Source organism: Dipodomys spectabilis, unplaced genomic scaffold (genome assembly GCF_019054845.1).
Source record: "Dipodomys spectabilis isolate Male_0828 unplaced genomic scaffold, ASM1905484v1 ptg000018l, whole genome shotgun sequence".
Taxonomy (NCBI): Eukaryota; Metazoa; Chordata; class Mammalia; order Rodentia; family Heteromyidae; genus Dipodomys; species Dipodomys spectabilis.
In genome coordinates, this window is record NW_024870695.1 from 4,668,473 (window position 1) to 4,692,382 (window position 23,910).

The 23,910-nt window shown below is 38.2% G+C and overlaps 1 protein-coding gene across 20 annotated transcripts in view; it reads right to left on the reverse strand.

Annotated features, from left to right (window-relative positions):
• Ncor1 (nuclear receptor corepressor 1) overlaps positions 1–23,910 on the reverse strand; it is a 172,699-nt gene that overhangs the window by 29,526 nt on the left and 119,263 nt on the right. For 15 of the 20 annotated variants that reach the window (XM_042671893.1, XM_042671888.1, XM_042672019.1 and 12 more), the window contains 12 exons: positions 20,859–21,054; positions 16,127–16,300; positions 15,414–15,574; positions 12,140–12,257; positions 11,941–12,042; positions 11,451–11,551; positions 10,161–10,329; positions 8,228–8,368; positions 5,895–5,978; positions 4,962–5,218; positions 3,875–4,235; positions 149–376 (listed from right to left, as the gene is read on the reverse strand). In XM_042671893.1, the coding sequence (XP_042527827.1) occupies positions 149–376; positions 3,875–4,235; positions 4,962–5,218; positions 5,895–5,978; positions 8,228–8,368; positions 10,161–10,329; positions 11,451–11,551; positions 11,941–12,042; positions 12,140–12,257; positions 15,414–15,574; positions 16,127–16,300; positions 20,859–21,054 (2,092 nt within the window). The remainder of the gene's footprint in view (positions 1–148; positions 377–3,874; positions 4,236–4,961; positions 5,219–5,894; positions 5,979–8,227; positions 8,369–10,160; positions 10,330–11,450; positions 11,552–11,940; positions 12,043–12,139; positions 12,258–15,413; positions 15,575–16,126; positions 16,301–20,858; positions 21,055–23,910) is intronic. The other 5 variants (XM_042672047.1, XM_042672027.1, XM_042671977.1 and 2 more) reach the window with 1 other exon arrangement.

Here is a 23,910-nt window from a genome sequence, read left to right on the forward strand (position 1 = left end):
AACATGGGGTTCAGCTTACAAAAATTCACTGAGTTATGCATTAATGATATAAGCAATTATCTTCATACCGGTACCATAAAAGAAGTTTGAAAAGTCGTAGATGCATGTTAATTCTTTCCCATGAGATTGTCACTATAGTCATGCTTACCAGGATCAAGAGCTCTATGAAAGGGCATGGCTGGATCCAAGTGCGTTGGAAGGTGACTCCGATAAACCTCCCCTGCAGCACTTCCTCTATGATGGGGATCAAATGGGCTGTGGCTCACAACAGGATCCACTCCAGGCACTGGAGACTTGGCTGGTATGCTGTCCCTTTGGGTTGGGGTAAGTGTTGACTTCCTTTCATGATTGGTAGACTTGCTAGAAGAAATTGTAACTGGGGGTGGGGGGGGCGGGGGGGGGGGGGGGGTTGGGAAGCAATGCCATAAATTCTTAAGATAATTTGCATTCCCCAATCATTCAAATACAGAATATATTCATACAATATTTTGATCTTCCCTTTACCCACAAATTTTACATTCAACCCTATAAAATATGCAAATGTGAAAACAAGAAATTGAAGACTGCTACCTTTCAGAACATATCCCTAGTACTACTGTACCACCTTAAATTAAGATTATGATATTAATGAAGTGAAACACTCCTAGAGAGGATTATGACCCCCTCTATGAACATTACTAGATCCCAATATGATTTTATTTTCTGTATCCATTAACGTTCTAAATTCTTTTGACTTTATGATGTGGCAAGTCTCAAATTCATGTTGTGCTAGCAGAGTGGCTCAAGTGGTTGAGTTTCTGCTTAGTAAGTGTAAGGCCCTGAGTTCAAATCTCTGATTTAAGAAAATCCATAACCAAAGTCCTCTCTGTATTACCAAATTCTTTGCTACCGGCTAATCATGAAAATTTGTTTTTATTTTCCAGTGCTCTACTCTAATAGAGTGACTTTCTCAGTACTTTACCAACACCCATTCCTTTCCTTATTACAGTCTCCTTTTCATGGTAGTCAATCACACTACAGTAAATATATATATATATATAACATAAAATGGAACGCTTTGCTGGGCACCAATGGCTCATACCCGTAATCCTAGCTACTTAAGAGACTGAGATCTGAGGATCACAGTTCAAAGCCAGCCCAGGCAGGAAAGTCTGTGAGACACCTATGTTCAATAAACCACTAGAAAACTGGAAGTGGCACGGTGGCTCAAGTGGTAGAGCGCTTGCCTTGAGCTGAAGAGAGCAGGGCCAGCACCCAAGCCCAGAGTTCAAGCCCCACGACTGACAATAAATAAACAAAATGGGCCACTTTAGCCACATTGTTCTGAGTTTTTACCCATTTGTTTTGGTGCTGGTGATCAAACCCAGGGCACCTCGGCCATTTTATTCAGCCACTTATATCCAATAGAATATAAACATGGTGTTGTGCAACCATCATCACCATCTTTATACTAAAATTTGATAGTAAAACCTGGGCATGACCAAACCTATTAAAACACACTGATTTCCAAGTCCAACTTCCTCAACTGTGGTTGTCTTTTACTTATACCTGGAACTTCTTCTAAAATAGAGTAAGAGCCAGGTGCTGGTGGCTCACACCTATAATCCTAGCTACTCAAGAGGGTGAGATCTGAGGACTGCAGTTCAAAGCTAGTCCGGGCAGGAAAGTCCATGAGACTCTTATCTCCAATAAACTACTCAAAAAAAGCTGGCTGTAGGGCTGTGGCTTAAGTGGTAGAGCACTCACCTTACGCAAAAGAAGCTCAGGGACAGTGTTGATATACTGAGTTCAAACCCCAGAACCAGCAAAAAGTAAAATAAAATAGAGCAATGTTTTAATTCATATTCTACCTATAACCAAATCAAGAAATATTCCTCCCTATACACACCTGCTAATTCTCTCTCCATTCTACATTTTTATAACTCTAAACCCAACCTAGGGGCTCACCTATGAGGCCACAAAAAAAAAAAGCAAATGTTAAAGCTGGGTGTTGGTGGTCCATGCCTGTAATCTTAGCTACTCAGGAGGCTGAGATCTGAGATCACAAGTCAAAGCCAGCCCAGCAGGCAAGTCCTTAAGACTCCTATCTCCAATAAACTACCAAAAGCATTGGAAATGGGGTTGTGACTCAAATGGTAGAGTACTAGCCTTTAGCAAAGCAGCTCTGAGACAGTGCCTGGGCCCTGAGCTCAAGTCCCAAGACTGGTAAAAAAAAACAGAAGAAAATTTTAAGATGTAATGTATTTTTAATGGCTTTTGATCATGTATTTGAAAAATTACCCCTCTTACCTTGGTGATGATGTGGTTGCCAACAGCATGAGCTTATGATGATAAGAAAATTTATTGGGTCCTTAGTGTACATGAGGCTTTACTGTGAGTTCATTTTTAGATGTACTACACCTCTTTTGAAAAAAGAAAATACATACATACATACATACATATATATATATATATATATATATATATATATATATATATATATATATATATATATAAAATGTATTTTTTTTTTTTTGACAAATGTCTCACTACAGCAGCCCAGGCTGGTCTTGAACTTGTGATCCTCCAGTTTCAGCCTCCCATGTGCCACCACACCTGGCTAGTGGACTAGCTCATTTAATTTCCAAAAAATAATGCAGGCAGGTCTTGATATTTAATAGATGAAGAAACTAATTCAGAAAAGTAATTTGTCTATGTTTAACACAGTAAGAACCTTTATTTAAGCTTCATCAGTCTTGTTTTAGACACTAACTTTAAACCACATCACACTACACACCACTTCTGGAGGAACAACAGCTAAAACTGACTTTTAAAACATCTTATATGAGCCAGGTGCCAGAGGCTTATACCTATAATCCTAGCTTGTCAGGGAGGCTAAGATTTGAGGAACATGGCTCAAAGCCAGCCCAGGTAGAAAAGTCTTCTCAACTCTATCTCTAACTAGTAAACAAAAATCCAGTGTAGAGCTGGAATGTAGCTCAATGGCAAAGCATTTGCCTAGCAAATGCAATGTCCTGAGTTTGATCCCCAGTACCAAAAAAGAAAAGACATACACACATAAAAAAGTACAGTGTGGAGGCATGGCTCAAAGGTACTTCTCCAGCCTTTTAAGCAAGTAGTCAAGCAAGAGTGTGAGGCCCTGAGTTTAGACCACAATACCAGCTCAAAACAATGCAAAAACAAAAACATCTTATAGCCAGGTGCTGGTGGCTCACGCTTGTATTTCTAACTGCTCAGGAGGCTGAGCAGCAAAGTCTGTAAGACTCTTATCTCCAATAAATCATAGAAAAAGCCAGAAGTGGTACAGTGGCTCAAATGGTAGAGTGCTACACTTGAACAAAAAGGAGCCCAGGGACAGTAGGCCCAGAGTTCAAGCTCCCTGATTGGCAAAAAATAAAAATAAAAAAATCTTACAGGACTGGGAATGTGGCCCAGTGGTAGAGTACTTGCCTCACATGCATGAAGCCCTGGGTTCAATTCCTCAGTACCACATACACAGAAAAAGCCAGAAGTGTCGCTGTGGTTCAAGTAGTAGAGCACTAGCCTTGAGCCAAAGCAGCTCAGGGACAGCACCCAAGCCCTGAGTTCAAGCCCCAGGACTGGAAAAAAATAATAAAATGAAATCTTACATAATGGGCTAAAAAATTCACTCAAAGTAGATACATACTGTAAACATTTCTAGACTTTATCATATCTGCATTTGACTAAAATAGTAGGCACTTTGCATGACATTTTTATACTGGTAGCTTCTATGGCCCCAATTATACAATGTACAGATTCTAAGATACTCTAAAGCTAGCAATATATTTCTGATTTGCCAGAGGTAAAAAACTGCAGAAAAAAATGTTCACACCAGGCAACAAACATAACATACCCTCGGAGGCTCTGTTCATCATGGGTGAGCCTCTGGACATGGTACTTTGATAACTCACAGGAGTCCTGCGAGCACTGGAGTCATCATAAATCCCTGGGCTCAGCTGTGCTTTGGGAGCTTCATGAAGTGTAGACCTGAGAACAGAGGGGCCAGAGCTCACCACCGACATGTGTCGGGATCGTACTGGTTCACTTGCTTTAGTATCCTCATATTTTCCTCGTTCTACTACTTTTATGTTCTCTGGTACAATTTCCAGTGGAGGCATTCCACGGGGTAGTTTGCTAGGCCCCGTGATCAAAGATTTGACATTGTGTTTGATGGCAGATTGACCTGAGTTGCTGTCAAACTTTACTGGTGTGCCCTAAAGGAAAAAAAAAGGAAATATTACAGGTGGCCACACCCTGTGGATGTTACTCCATCTTGGGTATACATCTAGTTCATAACAGTTAGTTTGCTGTGGTGACCTTTATGTCTCCACTGACATCTCAATTCCAATCCACAGACTTTGCATACTTTACTACATGACACAAGATAAGCAAATTACAAGAAAAGCTGATGAGGAATATGTACAACTGTCACACTTACTTCCTACTGGCCTGACATAAGAATATTGAACTATTAAGTCATGATTTTTTGTTTTACATCACTGGGGTAAAACTCAAAGAATTTTTGCATTTGTTAGGCAGGTTCCCTACCACTCCACTAGCCCTACATGTTAAAAATGTTTCCTAAAAAAAATACAGCACTGGACATTGATGAAAGTAGACTAAGCAACTCAAGGGCAGCCATGGGAAGGAGGAAATGAGAGAGAAAGGGAACAGCTTACACTAAGCAAAAGGAAAGAAACGTACATATCACTCAGTTTGGAAGAAATAGTTGCACTGTCAAAGTCTGTAGAGTTCACAAGCTTTATAGATCATGATAATGACAATTTGCCTTGTGAAGGTTAAAACATGTTTATGACTTTAGCTAAATATCACTTTCCCACAATACAGTGAAATTTATGTAATCACTTAATCTCAATAAAGAAATTTTTAAAAAATGTTTCCTAAATGTCAATCTAAAGTAAGATTATTGATCTAGTTACCTGGGAAATGGAACCTTCAATTATTGGCCTTGTGCTCTGGACTACTTCTGGAGTTTTTCGGCTTTCCTGAGATAAAACATCTTGCCGTGGAATTTCATGAATAGAACGCCCCATTTCTTTGATGGTAGTGATGCCATCATATGGTTTTCCTTTGGTAATGGCACCTTCGAATGCTCGAATAGGAGGACTTTCTCTTTTAATCTGTTTGGGATATTTAAGGCCATCTTCATAGCTTTCCGGAGTTGCTCTAGGTGTACCTTCAAAAGAAGTACATGCGTATTAAAACAGTGGCTGATAAGTATACAACAATATATTTACCTATTAACTAACAAAAATAGTTAAAAGGGCTGGGAAGGTGGCTTAGTGGTAGATGGCTTGCCTTGCATTACATGAGGCCCTAGGTTCGATTCCTCAGCACCACATAAGCAAAAAGAAAAAAGCTGGAAGTGGCGCTGTGGCTCAAGAAGTAGAGCGCTAGCCTTGAGCTGAAGAGCTGACGGACAGTGCCCAGGCCCAGAGTTCAAGCCTCCCCCCCAAAAAAAAGTTAAAAGTGGCTAAAATATTCAATTTCAATTGTTATATTTTGTAGTAATTTTAAAAATTAAGACCTTGCCATCTTGCAGTTTATCTATTTTCAGAAAAGAGATTGAAGTAAGTATTCCTCAGTTATTTTTTAGAGTTATCTAAAATATATAAATCATCAGTCAAACAATGGTTGTTACATAATGAGATGTCTCCATGCTAAAAGATTGTGCAAATACCTTCCAATAAACTACATAGCTAAGAGATAGATTATAATTAAAATAATACTTAATATTCACTGTATGTCAAGAGGGGAAAAAAAACTTGAAAAACAGGTTTCATACTTGCAAAATGTATGTCAAATTACTTTGTCAGTTATAAATAAAAAGGCAAAATAAGCAAAAACTTTACCTTGCATTATGGAGCCAGACAGTACTGTTCTTTCTTTGAGGTCAGAGTGAGGGCTCCCTCTGGGTAATGCTCGACATATCAGCCCTTTCAGAACAAGGGGAAAAAATTCAATTTTTGAACATAATGTTTACAACAGTGATATATACTGAATATTGTCTATAAAGTATGCATTTTTGATAAAAGCTCTATAGAGGAAGAGATGGCATGTTAAGTTTCTAAACTACCCAGGGCAATACAATGGAAAAAACAAAAGCCAGAAATACCTAATGTGACATCATATCAAATGTTCTTTATAAAGCTTAGTACAGTGGCTCATACTCAGGAGGCAGAGATCAAGAATATCATGTATTAAAGCCAGCCTAAGCAGAAAAATCCAAGAGACTCCACCTCAACCAATAAAAAGCTGGTTATGTGGCATAGACCTGTTACCTCAGCTACAAGGTGAAATGTAAACAGAAGTATTGTAGTCCAGAATAACTCAGGCAAAAAGATCATAGTCAAAAAATAACAAAAGCAGCTTTGAGCCGGTGGCTCACACCTGTAATCCTAGCTACTCAGGAGGCTGAGATCTGAAGATCCCAGTTCAAAGCCAGCCCAGGCAGGAAAGTCCGTGCGACTCTTAACCCCAGTTAACCACCAGAAAACTGGAAGTGGCGCTGTGGCTCAAGTGGTAGAGAGCTCTCCTTGAGCTTAAGAGCTCAAAAACAGTATCCAGGCCCAGAGTTTAAGCCCCTATGACCAACAAAAAATAAATAATAAAAACAGAATCATATGTGTGGTCCAGTACCCCCAAAACAAGAAAAAAAAAGTTCTTTGTAAACCCTTTTGTAAACACAAAATGGTCACTAAAGTTAGCAAATTACAGATCAAAACAGAAAAGAGAGAGCTAGGAATATGGCTCCAGTGGTAGATCATTTTCCTAACATGCTATGCTGGAAGCCTAGGACCCAATCCTCAGTACAGGGAGAAAAAAAAACAAAATTTTTCAAAACTAAATCTAGCCCCCTTTAAGATTTATATATAACCTCTTACTGATAAATATGAATCAGAGGTTGGAAATAGCCGTACACATTTACCCTAAAGAAAAATCAATGAATTATTTTTTAAACAGAGGATGGAAGTGGGAGCAGAAGTGGAATGGGTGCAATCTAGCTCAGAAAATTACATACCTAGGCAGTGGTGGCTCACACTGGTAATCCTAGCTACACAGGGGGCTAAGATCTGAAGATAACAATTGAAAGTCAGTCTAGTCTAGGCAGAAAAGTATGTGAGAGGCTCCCCCACCCCCCAGGTCCATCTGTCCGCCTCTCTCCTTCCCCTTCTTTCTCTCTTTTGTGCTGGTCCTGGGGCTTGAACTCAGGGCCTGGGTGTTATCCTTGAACTTCTTTGTCCAAGGCTAGCATTCTGCCACTTCAAACAGTTCTAATCTTGGCTTTTTGGTGGTTAATTGTAGATAAAATTCTCTTGTCTTTCCTGCCAAGGCTGGCTGGCTTCAAAACGAGATCTTCAGATCTCATCCCCTTGAGTAGCAAGAATTATAGGCATGTATCACTGGTGCCGGCTAGTCTGTGAGGTTCTTATCTCCAAGTAACCACCAAAAAGCCAAGATTAGAACTGTGTTTGAAGTGGTAGAATGCTAGCCTTGGACAAAGAAGTTCAGGGATAACAACCAGGCCCTGAGTTCAAGCCCCAGTACTGGCACAAAAAACAACCAAAAAAAGATCTACCAAGAACTTAAGTTTATTTTTACCATTTCACCTAGATTAAGATTAGTTGAGGCTAGTAAGATTTAAAGATTTGTCACTAACAAAAACAAACACTAGTGATCACTTATTGAACTTGTATCACATGATAAGAATCTCTACTCCTCACACAATTAAAGAGCACAGTCCCTTAATTTCCAGTGGAAGAAAGAAGCTCAGAGAAATCTACCAAGAAAGGTGTTATTTTTTTCCCCTCCTCACCCTCCTACTTCCCTCTTCTCCCATTTATATCTTTGATCTATATACTATGCATCACATTATCTATCTCATAATTGAGAAAAACAAATTTTCAAAACAAAATTTACATTAAAAAACGAACAGAAGCAAAGATAATCTACAAAAGGTATAAGCATCCAAATATAAGCATTTGGAACAGTAACCTGCTATGATTAACTACAATCAAGTTTTACTTCCCTCAACTATCATGCACCACCTGACTTTTATTTGTAAATTTATAATCCTATTAATATAAATTTCAAACAGAAATGATGGAGATTGAACATATTATATAGCAAACTGGCCATACAAAATTGATTGTATCTATGCAGTATTTTGGAAACAATACTTTACCCTCTAATTGTGCTGATACAGGAGACTCCCTCAATGATATCCCTTGTTTTATATTTCCTTCCACTGACTCATAGCTTCTTTTTAAACTGATATCGTGAGCTGTTCTTGGACTCCTAGTACCTTCTCGGGCATTCTTAATATCTGTAGAAAACAAATATTATTCCAGTGGAAACCAAGGCCTACAATGTATTAAATCATGATAATTTCTCAATCTACTGCATAAAATATTACTTATTGCAATTTACAATATGATTCAGTATATTTATGAAAATGTTTTTGTTGAAATTAGGTAAGACTGCTTAGAAAAAGTAATGTATAAGCTAAGATCTGAAGGATAGGTTAGAGTTGCTTAGGTCAAAAGTAAAGACAGCAAAACACAATGCCTATGTGCACCTAATTATGTAATAGCTATAGAAATGAACTCCAGGAAGTTGAGAAAAAAAAAAAGATAGGAAAAATAGTCCAGGCAGAAGAGATCGTGAGTATAAAGACCTCAAGGGAAGACAGAGTATGGTACCTTACAAGAACTTCAGTAAATAATCACTTTAAAGACTAGAGTAAGACCCCTGTTTTCACTGTATTTGATTCTGGTGCCCTGCATCTTGTACACAGACTTTTCTAATTTGGGGAGGGGAATGCTTTAATAGGGATACAGGTTGACCCATTGTAACAATGAGATGTACAAGACACTATGTTGAAAATGAACTTTATAACTTGTGGGGAGAAGGGAGGAAGGAGTTGAGGAGTTGGGGAGGTGAGGAGGGAAGGGATGGTAGGGGAAAAACAAAGGAGGAGGTAATAATGCTCGATAGGAAATGTACACAATACCCTACTCATGTAACTGTAACCTCTCTGTACACTATTTTTACAATAAAAAACGCTATTTAAAAAAAAAAAAAGAGTAGAGTTAGGAGGAAAGTATAGGGAAGGAAATGCAGGCAGTATGAGAGGGAGAATTGGAAGAAAATCACCTGCAGGGATAAACTAGAAGCCAAACACACAGAAATAGCAAAGCTTACAGAGAGGGCTTACAGTTATCTTGAAGGCAATGGAGAGTCACGTAGGAAGCAACATATAGCACAACTGTGAATCAGTTGTGCAGTCAGAGTTACACAAACAAAAGATGGGGAAATAGAGTAAATATATGAATTCCACAGACTTTAAGAAATAGAAACAACTGAATGATTTAATGGGTTTGAAAAGAAAACAAGAAATATTTCCAGATATATCTGACTTGAGAAACATAATTTTTTCACATCAAATAAAATGTCAATATACTATACTAGATATATTTTTTAAAAAAGAAGGAAATAAGAAAGCTATGATGCACTTTGTAACATCACACACTGCTGTACATGCTTTACTTCTCTGTATTTGAAGAGAAAATACATAGCTACTAACAAATACAAGGTTACAAAGACAGCTGCACACAAGAACTCAAGCTCAACCCCCTGAATATTTACATCTATGAGTCATTCTCATGAAATATTACAAGTAAAATGTAACTGAAGAACGCACTTAAAGAAAATGTTTAGATAGATAGTTATAAGCATTTTACCGTTTACTGAAAAGTTAAATTCAATATTCTTTCCAGGATAATCAAATTATGGAATCCATAATTTATAATATAAATCCTATTAAAATAAAAGTGATTCTATTGACGTTGAACATGACTATCAAGACTATCAATAATGATGTCAGCTCCAACTCATGGAAAACTTCCTTTGGGCTCTTTACTGGTAACCGCTTTTTACTGACTGTCGCAGTGGATTTTTCCACACAAAATTTTCATGAGACAGGTATTCTTATGAGAGGAAAACATGGTTCAGCAAAGGCCAACTGATTCACTCACAAGAAGAATCTAAGCAAACTACATAGAGCCTGTTTCCAATTATACATATGAAGACTGGCATTAGCAATACAAAATACTTACTATCATATGATAAGATATGTCCACTCTTGCCTTCATAAATAACATGGCCTTTGGATGTAGCTTCTTCTCTGCCTTTCTCAGGACTGTTTTCTTCCATGGGCATCCTGGAAATTGATCCCTTCACCAAAGCCTCAGTTGGTATACCAGTCTGGGATCCAACTGGGGTCCCCTGCCATCAAATCAAACACACATCAGTATAATTGAGAAACATAGACACAGAAAATGTAACCTATCATGTCGTGAGCCAGAAAAATCATTATCTTCAAAGAACACACAAACAAATAAGAGGAAATTAGGCATTAAGGTTTTTTGTTGTTGTTGTTTTGTTTTGTGTTTTTTTTGGTCTATCATGAGGCCTGAACTCTGGGCCTGGGCGCTGTCCCTCAGCTCTTCAGTTCAAGGCTAACACTCTACCATTTGAGCCACAGCTCCACTTCGAGCTTTTTTTTGTTTATGTGGTGCTAAGGAACTGAACACAGGGCCTCATGCATGCAAGGCAAGTACTCTACCACTGAGTCACCTTTCCTGCCCTAGACCATACTTTTGAGAACCACTGTTATGGCAAAAAGGTGCAGGACAAACAAACAAAAAGCTACTATGCAAAAACACAGCATAATTGTCCCATTTCCACATCTACAAAATTAAAGAAGATATGCTGCCAAGTGCCAGTGGCTCATGTCTATAATCTTAGCCTGAGAAGCAGAGATCTGATGACTGAGGTTTGAAATCAGCCTGGCAGACAAATCCTTCCAGTCTCCAATTAACCTGCCAAAACCCAGAACTAGAGATATGGCTCAAGTGGTAGAGTACCAGCTATGAGCAAAAAAGCTGAGCAAGAGCACCAGGCAAGGAGTTCAAGCCCTAGTAGGAGTATGCACACAAACAAAAACTATATGGAAAATTTTGTTTTTAAGTGAAAATAAATTAACATCTGAGGAAAAAAAATTTTCATTTGGCCCAAATTAGAAGATACTTGACCTTTTATTAACATCACCTCATTCCTCATTCAGTATTATATTCTAACAAGGTAGCTCACATGAGATTACAGACCTCTTTTTCACAAGTGGCAAAAGCAAGCTAGTGTTTAATGACTTTTTTCTATTTCACGTGAACATGATAAAAGCCTTAGCTTGTGGTTTAAATGATTTTTTACAGATCTGAGTTTCTTAACACTGAGATCTCCTTCCATAACCCAGAACAATGAACAACTACAGAAATATTACTAGAATGCTCAAAACTTATGGATTTTTTCCTTATTTTTTTCTTAGTATTTTAGAGATAATAACTAACCTGAGTGATAGAGCCCCGTAGGGACTGGATATTCTCCACTGAAAGTTTGCTGGTTGGAGTTCCCCGAGTTATACTTCCTTCTTGGATGGCTCCTGTGGTACCTGAGTAAAAATAAAATCATTAACCAATCACCTATCTTTACCCCCTTCCAAAAAGAATACAGCCTCTACCTAGTGAGAGAATAAGGAGAGGGGAAAAAGCAGCAAAGAAAAAAAATTGTTTTATTAAGTTTATGTCTAAAGTCATGTAATGAGGTTCAAAGTCCAGTTGATACATGGATCTGTACAAGTTGATGGACTCTGTCACTATTAGACAAGTACTCTACCAGTGAGCTACAACTGGCCAAAAAAATTCCAAGGTTAGGGGCTATATTTTGAAAACCACACACACACACACCACACACACACACACACCACACACACACACACACACACACACACACACACGTTCAATGGGGGGATAAAGCTTAACATAATGTGTATGCTTTTACCTCTGACCACACCTTCATGTTGGGCCCTGACCAATAAACCCTCAGGTTGCGAGTTCTGGCTTCGAGGAGAAAATTCTTCCTGTTTAATATAGGGCAAAGCAGCTGTAGACAAAAGCAAAGGAAATATGAAAGATCAAGTACTGAATTACTATTGCAATACCACAAATGCAGATACATTTGACTGAGCTAACTTACTAACCTGATTTGGCAGATTCCTGCTGTCGTGGCAGTCCAAGAGAGATAGAGCCCACTGAGGGCTTAGCTGTCTCTTGATAGGAAGTCTGATTATGAGAAGTCAGATAAGTGCCTGGTGTTCCCTAAAAACCAATTTTTAAATATTAAGCTTGTATTTTTGGCAGATCAATTAAAAAAGACAAGTTCGTATTTGTGTAAAAACACTGTACAAAATTAGGAGTGATTATTTGTAAAGCAGAAAAACCTATAGCACAGATTACTTGCATTACAGATCATAGGATGATCATTTATAACCTTGTAGATTTCTCAGCAAAATATAACTAAACATAGGGGAAAATATAGACTACCTCAAATTTTAATACTTCCCATGTAAAAACAAACAAGTCACAAATAGAGAAATTGTAATATGAATATCCAGAAGAGAAGTTTCAACCAGTGACTATAGAAAATCAGACTTAATACATTTAAGTATTCCTTTTTTTTTTTTTTTTTTCCGGTCGTGGGGCCTGAACTCTGGGCCTGGGCGCTGTTCCTCAGCTCTTCAGCTCAAGGCTAGCACTCTACCACTTGAGCCACAGCGCCACTTCCGGCTTTTTTCTTTTTGCTTATGTGGTGCTGAGGAATCGAACCCAGGTCCTCCGGCATGCAAGGCAAGCACTCTACCACTGAGCCACCTTCCCAACCCACATTTAAGTATTCCTATATGAAATGTTTGGAACCAGGATTATTTCTGTTTCTGGATATTTGTAAATTGTTGAATATTTACATATTAGCTAGTAAGGTATACTGGAAGTGGGACCCAACTGGAAATATGAAAATGATTTGTTTCAAATATATCTTATATACACAGTCTGAAAATAATTTATACAGTATTTTCAGTGCATTTGCATTTTGACTGCAATCTGTCATATAAGGTCAGGTATAGTATTTTCCACTTGTAAAGATATATTGGTGCTAAAAAGGTTTTGTATTTTGAAGGATTTCCGATTTTCAGATTACAGATGCCCAAATATTGGTCAGAATGTCATAGAAGAAATAATCAGCAGGGTCATGAAAAAGTGCTTACCATAATTTGCTGCGAGGATAACAAAAAATGTAAGCACAATAAAATATTACTGTAAATCTAATTCTAAAAAAGACTTAATAACAAATGGAAGCACTGGATGAAACTAGAAGTCTTGGTCTCATATGCTGCTACTGAGAGTATGAAACTGTAGGACAACTCTGGAATACTACACAGTAAAACATACATACACATAGGAAGTCCACATCCAGATAATTATAAAAGAGAAATGAAACATGTCCTCAAAGAACTTCATTCAAGAATGTTCACAGCATTGGAGGGGAGAAGGGCGGGAAGAGAATGTAGTTGTGGAGATGGGGAGGGGAGGAAGGAAGGGATGGTAGGGGAAAAACAAAGGAGGAGGCAACAATGTTCGATAAGAAATGTACTCATTACCTTGCTCATGTGGTTATAACCCCTCTGTACAGTATTTTCACAATAAAATACTTTTTTTCTCTTTGGGGGGGGAGGGGGGAGGTCCAGTCGCGGGGCTGAACTCTGGGGCTGGGTGCTGTCCCTCAGCTCTTCAGCTCAAAGCTAGCGCTCTACAACTTGAGCCACAGCGCCACTTCCGGCTTTTTTCTTTTTGCTTATGTGGTGCTGAGGAATTGAACCCAGAGCCTCAGGCATGCAAGGCAAGCGCTCTACCACTGAGCCACCTTCCCAGCCCCTCACAATAAACAACTTATTTTTAAAAAATGTTCACAGCAACTTCATTTATCAGAAACAAAACCTAGAAACAATTCAGTTTTCTATCAACAGGAGAATGGATAAACAAACTGGTAAACGCATACACTGGAATACTTTCCAGCAATAAAAAGGCAACAGAAGCTGAGCACTGTGGCTCCTTCAGTAATTCTAGTTATTTTAGGAGACTGAGATCTGAGTAGGGCTTTGAAGCCAGTAGAGACAGAAAAAAATCCATGAGATTATCTCCAATTAACCAGCAAAATAGCTAGACTAGAGAGGTCAAGTGGTAGTATACCAGCTGTGAACAAAAAAAGCACACCCACACACCCACACCCACACCCCAGGTCCCAATGGCTCGTAACTGTAAACTAATACTACCTACTCAGGAAGCTGAGATTTGGAGGATCATGTTTCTGGAGGATTATGCTTTGAGGTCAGCCCAGAAAAAAAATTTACTAAACTCCATCTGCAAATAACCAGCAAGATGGAAGGGGTGATACTAATCAAGATGTACTGTACTCATAAAATTAACATGTTGAATTGAAACTCCTTTTTACAAATACTTAAAGATAATTTAAAAGAAAAAAGAGAGCAAAAAGCAAGGCTGGAGGAATATGGCTGAAGTAGTAAGATGACAGTCTAAAAAGGTTATGATTTTAAACACAGTCCCACTCCCTCTTCCCCAAGTATATACTGATTATATAAAAACTATGTCCTTAAAGGGACAGAAAGAATGTACACTGTTGCTGGGCTCTGGTGGCTCATACCTGTAATCCTAGCCACTCAGGAGGCCGAGATCTGAGGATCTTAGTTGAAACTCTTATCTCCAATTAACCACTCAAAAATCCAAATGGCATTGTGGATCACATTGGTGGAGCACTAGCCTTGAGTATAGAGCTCAGGCCCTGAGGTTAAGCCCATGATTCATATGAAGTTCAAGAAAAGGCAGATTATGACAACAGAAAGTAAAACTGGTTGTTTCAATCAATGGGAAGGTAAAATGCTGAGGAAGGAACAAGAGATAACTTTCTGAAGACATGGGACTGTTCAATAACTTGATAAGGGTATGGCTGCTGGTTGTGCATCTGACCCAAAACTAACCAAACCATTAAGACTGGACCATATTTCAGTTTGAAAAAACGAAGTTTCAGAAACAAGATTAGAGGCTAGTCAGAATAAAGTAGGAATAATACCAATCACTTATAATGAATATTTACAGCCTTTACAATAGTCACCAAATAGTCTAGTACATGAAAAAACTCCATTTTAATTTACTTCCACACTACCCAATAATGTGCTTTTGATCCATCAAATCAGGTGATATGCACTGGCCACTCAATTTTGGAACATAAATCAAAGTTCCTATATGTGGTATGCAGTCTAGCAAGTGTGCATTTTCTGGGTCCTTGTCTCTGTAAATTTCATATTCCAATTATTTATTACTACACTTAGATTAGTGTGAGGAGGAAAAAGTATTACTGAAGCAGTATTCAACAGAAGTCTGTCATGAAGAAAACCATTTTACCTGCGAGATGGAGCCTCCCATTATAAAGGATGGTTTCTCTGAAGCCACTGTGGTTTTAGATGATGGGATGAGAGGAGGTGGTGGTCTGGTTGGTCGAGTTGTTGGAAGTCGAATCCCTTCAGGGAGATTAGTTATCACTTGATGTGGAGCAGGTTGGAGGACTTTTAAAAAAGGAAAACATGATTTAATAGAATCAATTTCCTAGTTTGCCACAGGCTACCTATTTCAGTCAATCTTCCATAATTTTTCTACATCCATCACCCTTTGGATCTTACAATGGAAGTAAGAAAAAAGGAGCTTCTGAGGAACAGATGCTGGTCTTTGTTTCATAGAGTATGCAAACCTGGCTGACAACTCACTACACATCCTCTGTGCACCTGGCATAAACTGAGAAATATTTACTGATTTTTGGCTCTCACAGCACACTTGAATTTCTGAGGGGTTATTTCTCAAGATTTTTACAAAGTGGATATACTTTTAAAAGAAAATGCAGTCAATGTCATAGTATAAATGTGTGAACAGAAAACTTCCCAGTGGCCCAATGAAATCTGAACTGAGTAAAAGTGACAATGGGATGTAGAGAAAGAAGAATGTCATTTTGAGATTAGGAAGGACATGTCCTAGAAGAACACTTTATTCATGAGATTAAACCACCCACATGGAACATCTGTGGGTAATGGCTGGTGGCCACTGCACAGAGGGGTGATATTTACCTGGCGGGACACTATAGCGGGCTGTACTCCTATCAGGCTGTGGAGCGGCTTTACTGACTTCTCTTGGAGAGAGCCTACACGGTGAGGCTGACCTTGCTGCGGTACTGTGCATCTGTGCTTCCTGTTCTAGAACACGTGTGACCTCAGCATAAGGCATATAGGCGACTGATTTTCCTATGAAAGTTAAAGTTATCAAAATAAGGGAAGAACCCCAAATTAAAATAGTGTGAAAGGACCAAGCCCCCACCATTCAGGGGAAGATCCATTTATATGCTTTTAACAAGGCCTAAAAGGTCTGGGGGAAGGGAGGGAAGTACACTCATTAGAGAAATTAAGAAATCCTATAAATATCAATATGTCCAATACCACTATGACCTAATAAAAATACTCAAAAATGCAGTCACAGATCTTCCTTAAAATGACAAAAATTCTTTCCGAAGGAGAACCAAATGTTTTAACATACAGTAAAATTATAACAAGCAAACATCAGACTAACAAGTATAGCTCTGTGAATCCAAGTCTAGCAAGAATTAGAGGTCAGCATTATGAGAAATTTAATCCCTGAAATTAGCCTGCTGAAGCTAACAGCTTAAGTAAATAAGAAATGGAAGACGCCTTTTACAAAAACAATGTAGATCAAAGGTTCTACAGAAACATTTCTTTTTTGGTTGATCATGGGGCTTGAACTCTGGGCCTGGGCATTATCACTGAGCTCTTTTGCTCATGACTAGCACTCTACCACCTTAAGCCACAATGCCACGTCCAGCTTTCTGGTGGTTAATGGGAGATAAGAATGTTATGGACTTTCCTGCCCAGGCTGGCTTCAAACCATGATCTTCAGACCTTAGCCTCCTGAGTAGCTAGGATTAAAAGCATGAGCTGCCAGCACCTAGCTAGAAATTTTTTTAAGCTACATCTGTAATAATAAAAATGAAAATAATAATAAGACATGATATAAAAAATTTTGAACATTTAAAAGGCATGTCAGAAATGCAGTCATATTAACACTCTAATTTTTTTTTTTTAATTTCAAACAGGCTGTATATATAGCCCAGGCTGGCCTGGAACTGAAGATGCTACTGCCTCTGCCTCCCATGTGCTGTGATTATAAGTGTATACCATCTTGCAAAGATAGTTTCTCCCTTTTTTAAATGAAATTGATATACAGTAGCAATTTTTGAAAATCAGAAAAGCATAAAGAAAAATCTATGTCTAACCATTTAAGATATGAAGCATTTCAAAGTCTGTCAAAACAATTTCCCATCCATTTCATTACTTTTTGTGTCCTTAGTCTTATCCATTTATTCTTCCAGATAAATTTATTATTTAAATTCATTTTGAATAATACTGCCTCCCAAACAAAGTGTCACTGGAATGTTCATGTACTTGTATTAAATGTATGAATATTTAATATTGAATTTTCTAATTTGTCACATAGTTTGTACATTTGTTAAAAGTAACTCCTAGACAGTTTCCATTCTCTTGCTAAGGAAATCATCTCTTTTACATATATGGAGTAATAATATATATTCATGTGTGTGTGTATCCACATAACTGTATTAGGCAGTAAATAGGAAAAATGTAAATTTCAATGTAACAACTTATTCTAAGAAACAGTGAATTTTCCTTTTTACTTAAAATCGACTCTTTTATACTTTGTAGTGGATCCTCCTCTATAAATAACAATTTGTCTTTTACTTTCATGTACATAAACTTTTTTTCCTTACTATCTTGCATTAGTAAATAGTAGGTGTTCTGAAAGTCCCAACCAAAAAGGAACATCTCTTGAATTTCACAGTAAGTGTTGAGGTATGTAATTGCTTTCAAATAAAGATCTGCTATCTATTTCAAGTTATGAAGAGCTATTTTTAGAAATCAGAAACAGTGCTAGTAGTACTAATTTTCTTTTTTTTTTTTTTGTCAGTCACGGGACTTGAACTCTGGGCTTGGGCATCATCCTTGCGCTCTTCAGCTCAAGGCGAGCGCTCTACTGCTTGAACCACAGGATAACTTCTGGTTTTCTAGTGCTTTACTGGAGATAAGAGTCTCATGGACTTTCCTGCCCAGGCTTAGCTTTGAACCTTGATCCTCAGATCTCAGCCTCCTGAGTAGCTAGGATTACAGGCATGAGCCACTGGTGGCCGGCTAGTACTAATTTTCAAGTGCTAGCCACTGTGCCATCCATGAATTATCTCATTTGCCCTCATAAACCCAATGAGATTAGTAGCATTTTATACACGAAGGAATTAAGGATTAAAAGAATCATACCTAACTTTCCAGCCAAGAGACTATTTAAAAAAAAAATAAGTGATTCCAGACTGAGCTATCAATCACACTATAATAGTATCTCAGTGAAAGACGAGGTGGTTAACTGGAGAAGACACTGGGGTATCCTTCAAAATTTGGTATAACATTAAAATTTCACAGTTGTTGTTTTACCATTTCAGCAAGTTTATAATTAAGCTCCTAAGAAAAATTTACTGGTCATATCAGCATTTTTAAAAATGCAGAAATGGTTCTACATATAGCTATTTAAACCAAAGCTGAACAAATCAAACAAAAAATACAAAATGATAAGTTCAGCTATACAGAAGCAAAAATTCTTATTTTGACTGGATAGATTTTGTTATATTAGAACAATTCTAACTATTTACATGCAAAGTAAATTTGAGTTTTTTCATTGAAAGATTATCAATAAAGTGGAGTCAATTCATGTGAATGTTATTTGAAAGTAAAAGCAATTCACTAAGCTTTTTTTTATTATTAAAAGCTTTTTACAGAGGAGGTAAAAGCTTTAAGTAAGGTTTACAGGGAACATTTACAATAACTATATCATTCACATTGAGACAAACAGGTAACAAGTGTTGCCTGATTTTTTTTGGGGGGGGGGGGGTAGGAGGTAGGGAGTGGAGAGAGGAGGGTCAGTCAGGAGGTTTGAACTTAGGGCCTAGGCACTAGGCACTGTCCCTGAGCCTCCTTGTGCCAAGGCTAGAACTCTACCACTTGAGCCACAGTGCTACTTCTAGTTTTTGAGTGGTTAATTGGAGATAAGAGTCTCATAGGGACTTTTCTGCCAGGGCTGGCTTCAAACTGCAATCCTCAGATCTCATCCTCCTGAATAGCTAAGATTACAGGCATGAGCCACCAGTGCCCAGCGACCAGATACTTCTTAAACAGAACCAAGACAGGAAAAATAAAATACATTGTCCTAATTATTCCAATACTCATTCTCTCCTAAAAGAAATTCTTTTTAGTTGGGATGCTCAAAAGACAAACACTTCAGTGTTAGGTGCATTGCTCAATGGTAGAGCACTAGTGTAGAATGCACAAAATCTTAAATCAGAAAAAAAATATTGGCAAAGATATATACATAGCAATAAAAGTATTTCTTTTAAGGTATCCATTTAAATCATTCCTTCAACATGAAACTGGTAAGTATGTACAGCCTTAACTACAAAACTAGGGATTAAGAAGTTTCTAGATACAATATACTAAAAGCCTATGTGTTTACTTCTATTCAATAAATGTATAAGGCTGGACATGATGATGCATGCATGAAATCCCACTATGCAGAAGACTAAGGCAGGAGGATATTTAGTTCAAGGACAGCCTGGGCTACATTGTGAGATCCTATGGGGGGGGAATCGAAATGTAGCTTGGTGAGCACCAGGCATTGCTCTGAGCTTGATTACCAGCACTAAAGCAACAACAACAAAAAAAAAAAGGGAAGAAAAAGAAATAATCATTATAGCACATACTATATGGGTTGGTGATTATTATTGTCTTGGTTCACATTTTTCACTATCATAAGATTTGAAACATCAATGAGTTTATATTTAAAAGTCTAGCATAAGAGTTTCAAGGTTTTATGTAACTATTAATTCATTACTGGTCTGATTTGGGCAGGAGATAAGGAATCAGAAGAACCAATTAAATTCCACTGTTCCTATTTTATATGTACCTAGATATGTGTGCATAGCATATTAAAGCTAATCATTAATCTTATTTCAATCATCCATGATTTTTGTATTCTGACATTCTCAGCATCAGCACATTATGCTTTTGTGACATATAATTAATTAGCTCATGCACTCACTGTTTCTAGCCATGTCTAAAATTATTAAGTAGCAAAACTGGATTACTCATCAACAAGATACACCAACTCTAATCTAGCACTGGAAATAGTAAGTAAAACAACAATGATGACAGGTATTTCCATAATATCTATTACAATATGAACACATTAATATGCTAACTCATATATGATATATTGTATATAAATGCTGAGCTATGGATTATGTAACAGTACAGAATACTTGTTCTTTCTTGAATTTATAACCCAGCAAGACAGGTGAGTATTAGTATTTTCACAAAAGCTAGAAAGGTTAGGTCAGCCAACAGTTTGAAGACTGAGCCAAGATGGGACTAGCACTAGATAATGCGAAGTTGTCTTCTATATGTCAGAGTAAAGATTATACTGTAGTGGGTAGGTGATCTGCTTCGAAGATTTAACAGTTCCCACTCACTCTGAAAATTCAGATGAATGGAACATGAAACATCTCTTTTACAAAGCACATAGAGGTTTCTCTTAGTAGTTTCTTTTAATAGTGATAATATCTATTAGTGTAACAGAAGTCCTGAAATGCTGATAACTTACAAAGCGCAAAGGATACTACCTTGGATTCAGCTCTTTGTATTCTGAAATGTTGTGGTCACGGGTGCATTTGCTTACCTTCCCATTCTCTGTTTGGACTCTTGGAAGTGCCACACGGGCTTGTAGAACTTCTACATTCCAAATCTATCTGTTCTTGCCTCTGTCGCTGTTCCTCCAAGAGTGCTGACTCATGCATTGCCTTAATGTGTCGCTGATAGAGAGCATAGCCACTTACAGGGGTTCCAATTGGCACATTACATGGGGTGCAGGAAACCTGCAAGAAGAAAAATAACAATGTACCAATGGACTAGGTATAGTAATTACGATATGCTACTCCCCCCCCCCCCCAAAAAAAGCTTATTTCTGCCATATTACTGGCTGCTGATTTTAGCATTTTTTGTTGTCTCTTTTTTGCACCCATCCTGGTATTTAAACTTAGGACTTAGGCACTGTCCCTGAGCTTTTGTGCTCAAGGTTGGCTCTCTACCACTTGAGCCACAGCTTTGGACTTGCTGGTGGTTAACTGGAGATAAGCATCTCATAGACTTTCCAGCATGGGCTGGCTGTGAACTACAATCCTCAGATCTCAATCTCCAGAAAGTTAGGATTACAGATATGTGCCACAGACACCCAGCCTTACCATGTTTCAACAAAAGTAATCTTCAAGAAGAATGATTAAAACACTACATGTTTATTTTCAGAACTGAACACAATATAAATCATGAATGCTGAGATAAATCAAAAATTAGAAATTAAAGAATATTATTTGGTTCTAATTTATGGTGGCCAAGTCCATTCTGGCTTGCTCCTGGGTCCTATTCCTGGTCTCTCTGTTCATCAGGCAATTATACTCATTTCTATAGATTTGGGGTATGTGGGGAGGAGAAGTGATACTGGGTTTGAGATCAGGGCCCTGTATTACCTTGCTAGGCAGATGTTCTACCATTTGAGCCAAACTCCAAGCCCCATTTCTGTAGATTTAAATGGCATCCATATGGTAATGATTTAAAAACTTCCTCTTCATTTCATATTCATATAAAACTGCCTATCTTTAAGTCACTCAAGGCCTTTGCATCTATTGGATAAGCAATTCAGAACTTAGACTCAAAATAGAACTTTGCATTTCCTAAACCTAATGCTGTTTTTTAATGCTCTCCATCTTGGAAACAGACAAGTCAAAAACCTAGCCCTTATCCCTGATTAATCAAAGGCCTTCCCTCCCACAATCAATTAACATATCAATTTTATTCGGGATAGTAATGGACAAGCCATTCCTAACCATTCAGTAAAACATGGTGAGTCCTCAATGTTAGAACTGGAACTTTGAAATTGCTGCAAGACAGATTAGGAAAAACACTAGAACTCATAGGCATAGGCAAAAACTTTTTTTTGTTTTGTTTTTTGTTCTTGGGTCCGGTCATGGGGCCTGAACTCTGGGCTTGGACGCTGTCCCTCAGCTCTTCAGCTCAAGGCTAGCATTCTACCACTTGAGCCACAGCGCCACTTCTGGCTTTTTTCTTTTTGCTTATGTGGTGCTGAGGAATCGAACCCAGGGCCTCATGCATACAAGGCAAGCGCTCTACCACTGAGCCACCTTCCCAGCCCAGGCAAAAACTTTTTGAAAAGAGTCCCAGGGGCACAGCAGATAGAGTTGACAAAATAGGATTATATCAAAATAAAAAGTTCCTGCACAGCAAAGGACAGTTACTAAACTAGAAAGACAGACAACAGATTAGGAGATCTTTACCAGCAATAAATCAGACCAAGGCCTAATATCTAAAAGTACAAGGAGCTCAAGAGACTAACCCCTCCCATGAGCCAGGCGCCAGTGGCTCACGCCTGTAATCCTAGCTACTCAGGAGGCTGAGATCTGAGGATCAAAGTTCAGAGCCAGCACAGGAAGGAAAGTCCCTGAGACTCTTATCTCCAATAAACTATCAGAAAACAGGGAAGTGGCGCTGTGGCTCAAGTGGTAGAAGTGCTAGCCTTGAGCTGAAGAGCTCAGGGACATCTTCCAGGCCCACAGTTCAAGCCCCATGACTAACAAAAAAAAAAAAAAAAAAAAAGAAAGAAAACCCCTCCCAAAGCTAGTAAACAAATCACTAAGTGTGCAAAGGAGCTAAGGGGAGACATCTCAGAAAAAGGGGTAAGATGACAAAGAAACACGTGAAGAAATGGTTCATCATCCCTGGCCATAAAGGAAATGCAAATCAAATCAACTCTGATTTCCATCTCACCCCAGTTAGAGTGGCCAACATTGCGAATTCTAACAACAACTGTTGGCAGGTTGTGGGGGGAAAAGAACCCTACTGCACTGTTGGTGAGAATGTAAACTCATTCAACTACTCTGGAAAGCAGTCTGGAGCTTCCTCAAAAAATGAAATATAGACCTTCCCTACAACCCAGCCATATCACTCCTGGGTATCTACCCAGAATATCAGAAGCCAGGATACCATAAAGACACTTGCCCATCCATGTTCACTGCTGCACTATTCACAATAGTCAAGATATGGAAATAGCCAGATGCCCACAATAGATGAATGGATCCAAAAAGTGTGATACCTGTACACAACAGAATTTTATAGTCAGTAGAAAGAATATTATGCTAGGAAATGGATGGACCTAGAACAGATCATGTGAGGTAAGGTAGGCCAAACTCAGAGAGACAAATAACACATGTTTTCTCTCATGTGGAAACTAGATCTAAAATACACCAGGATATAATAAATTATACAGGTTTCTAGGCATTCACACACATAGTGAGATCAAAGGAGGATACACTTAAGAGAAGAACAGAAAGGCAAAATGCCTATATGCATATATCACACAAAATATTTTCAAAATGAACTCCAGGTAATGGAAACAAGAGGTTTTTTTTTTCTTTTTTGCTGTTTTTATTTTCTTTTTGTTCTGTTTGTTTATATGTCTTTGACAGTGTAAGGGGACAAAGGGTGAACAAATGCAGCAATGGTACTCACTGGACACTCACTATGTTGAAAATGAACTATACAACTTGTATGTGGGATGGGAGGGGGAAACTGGGAGAGCAACAGTGGGGTGACACCATTATAATGATAATAATGACAATAATAATTTTTTTAATATGGTAAGTCCTTCCATTTTGCTATTC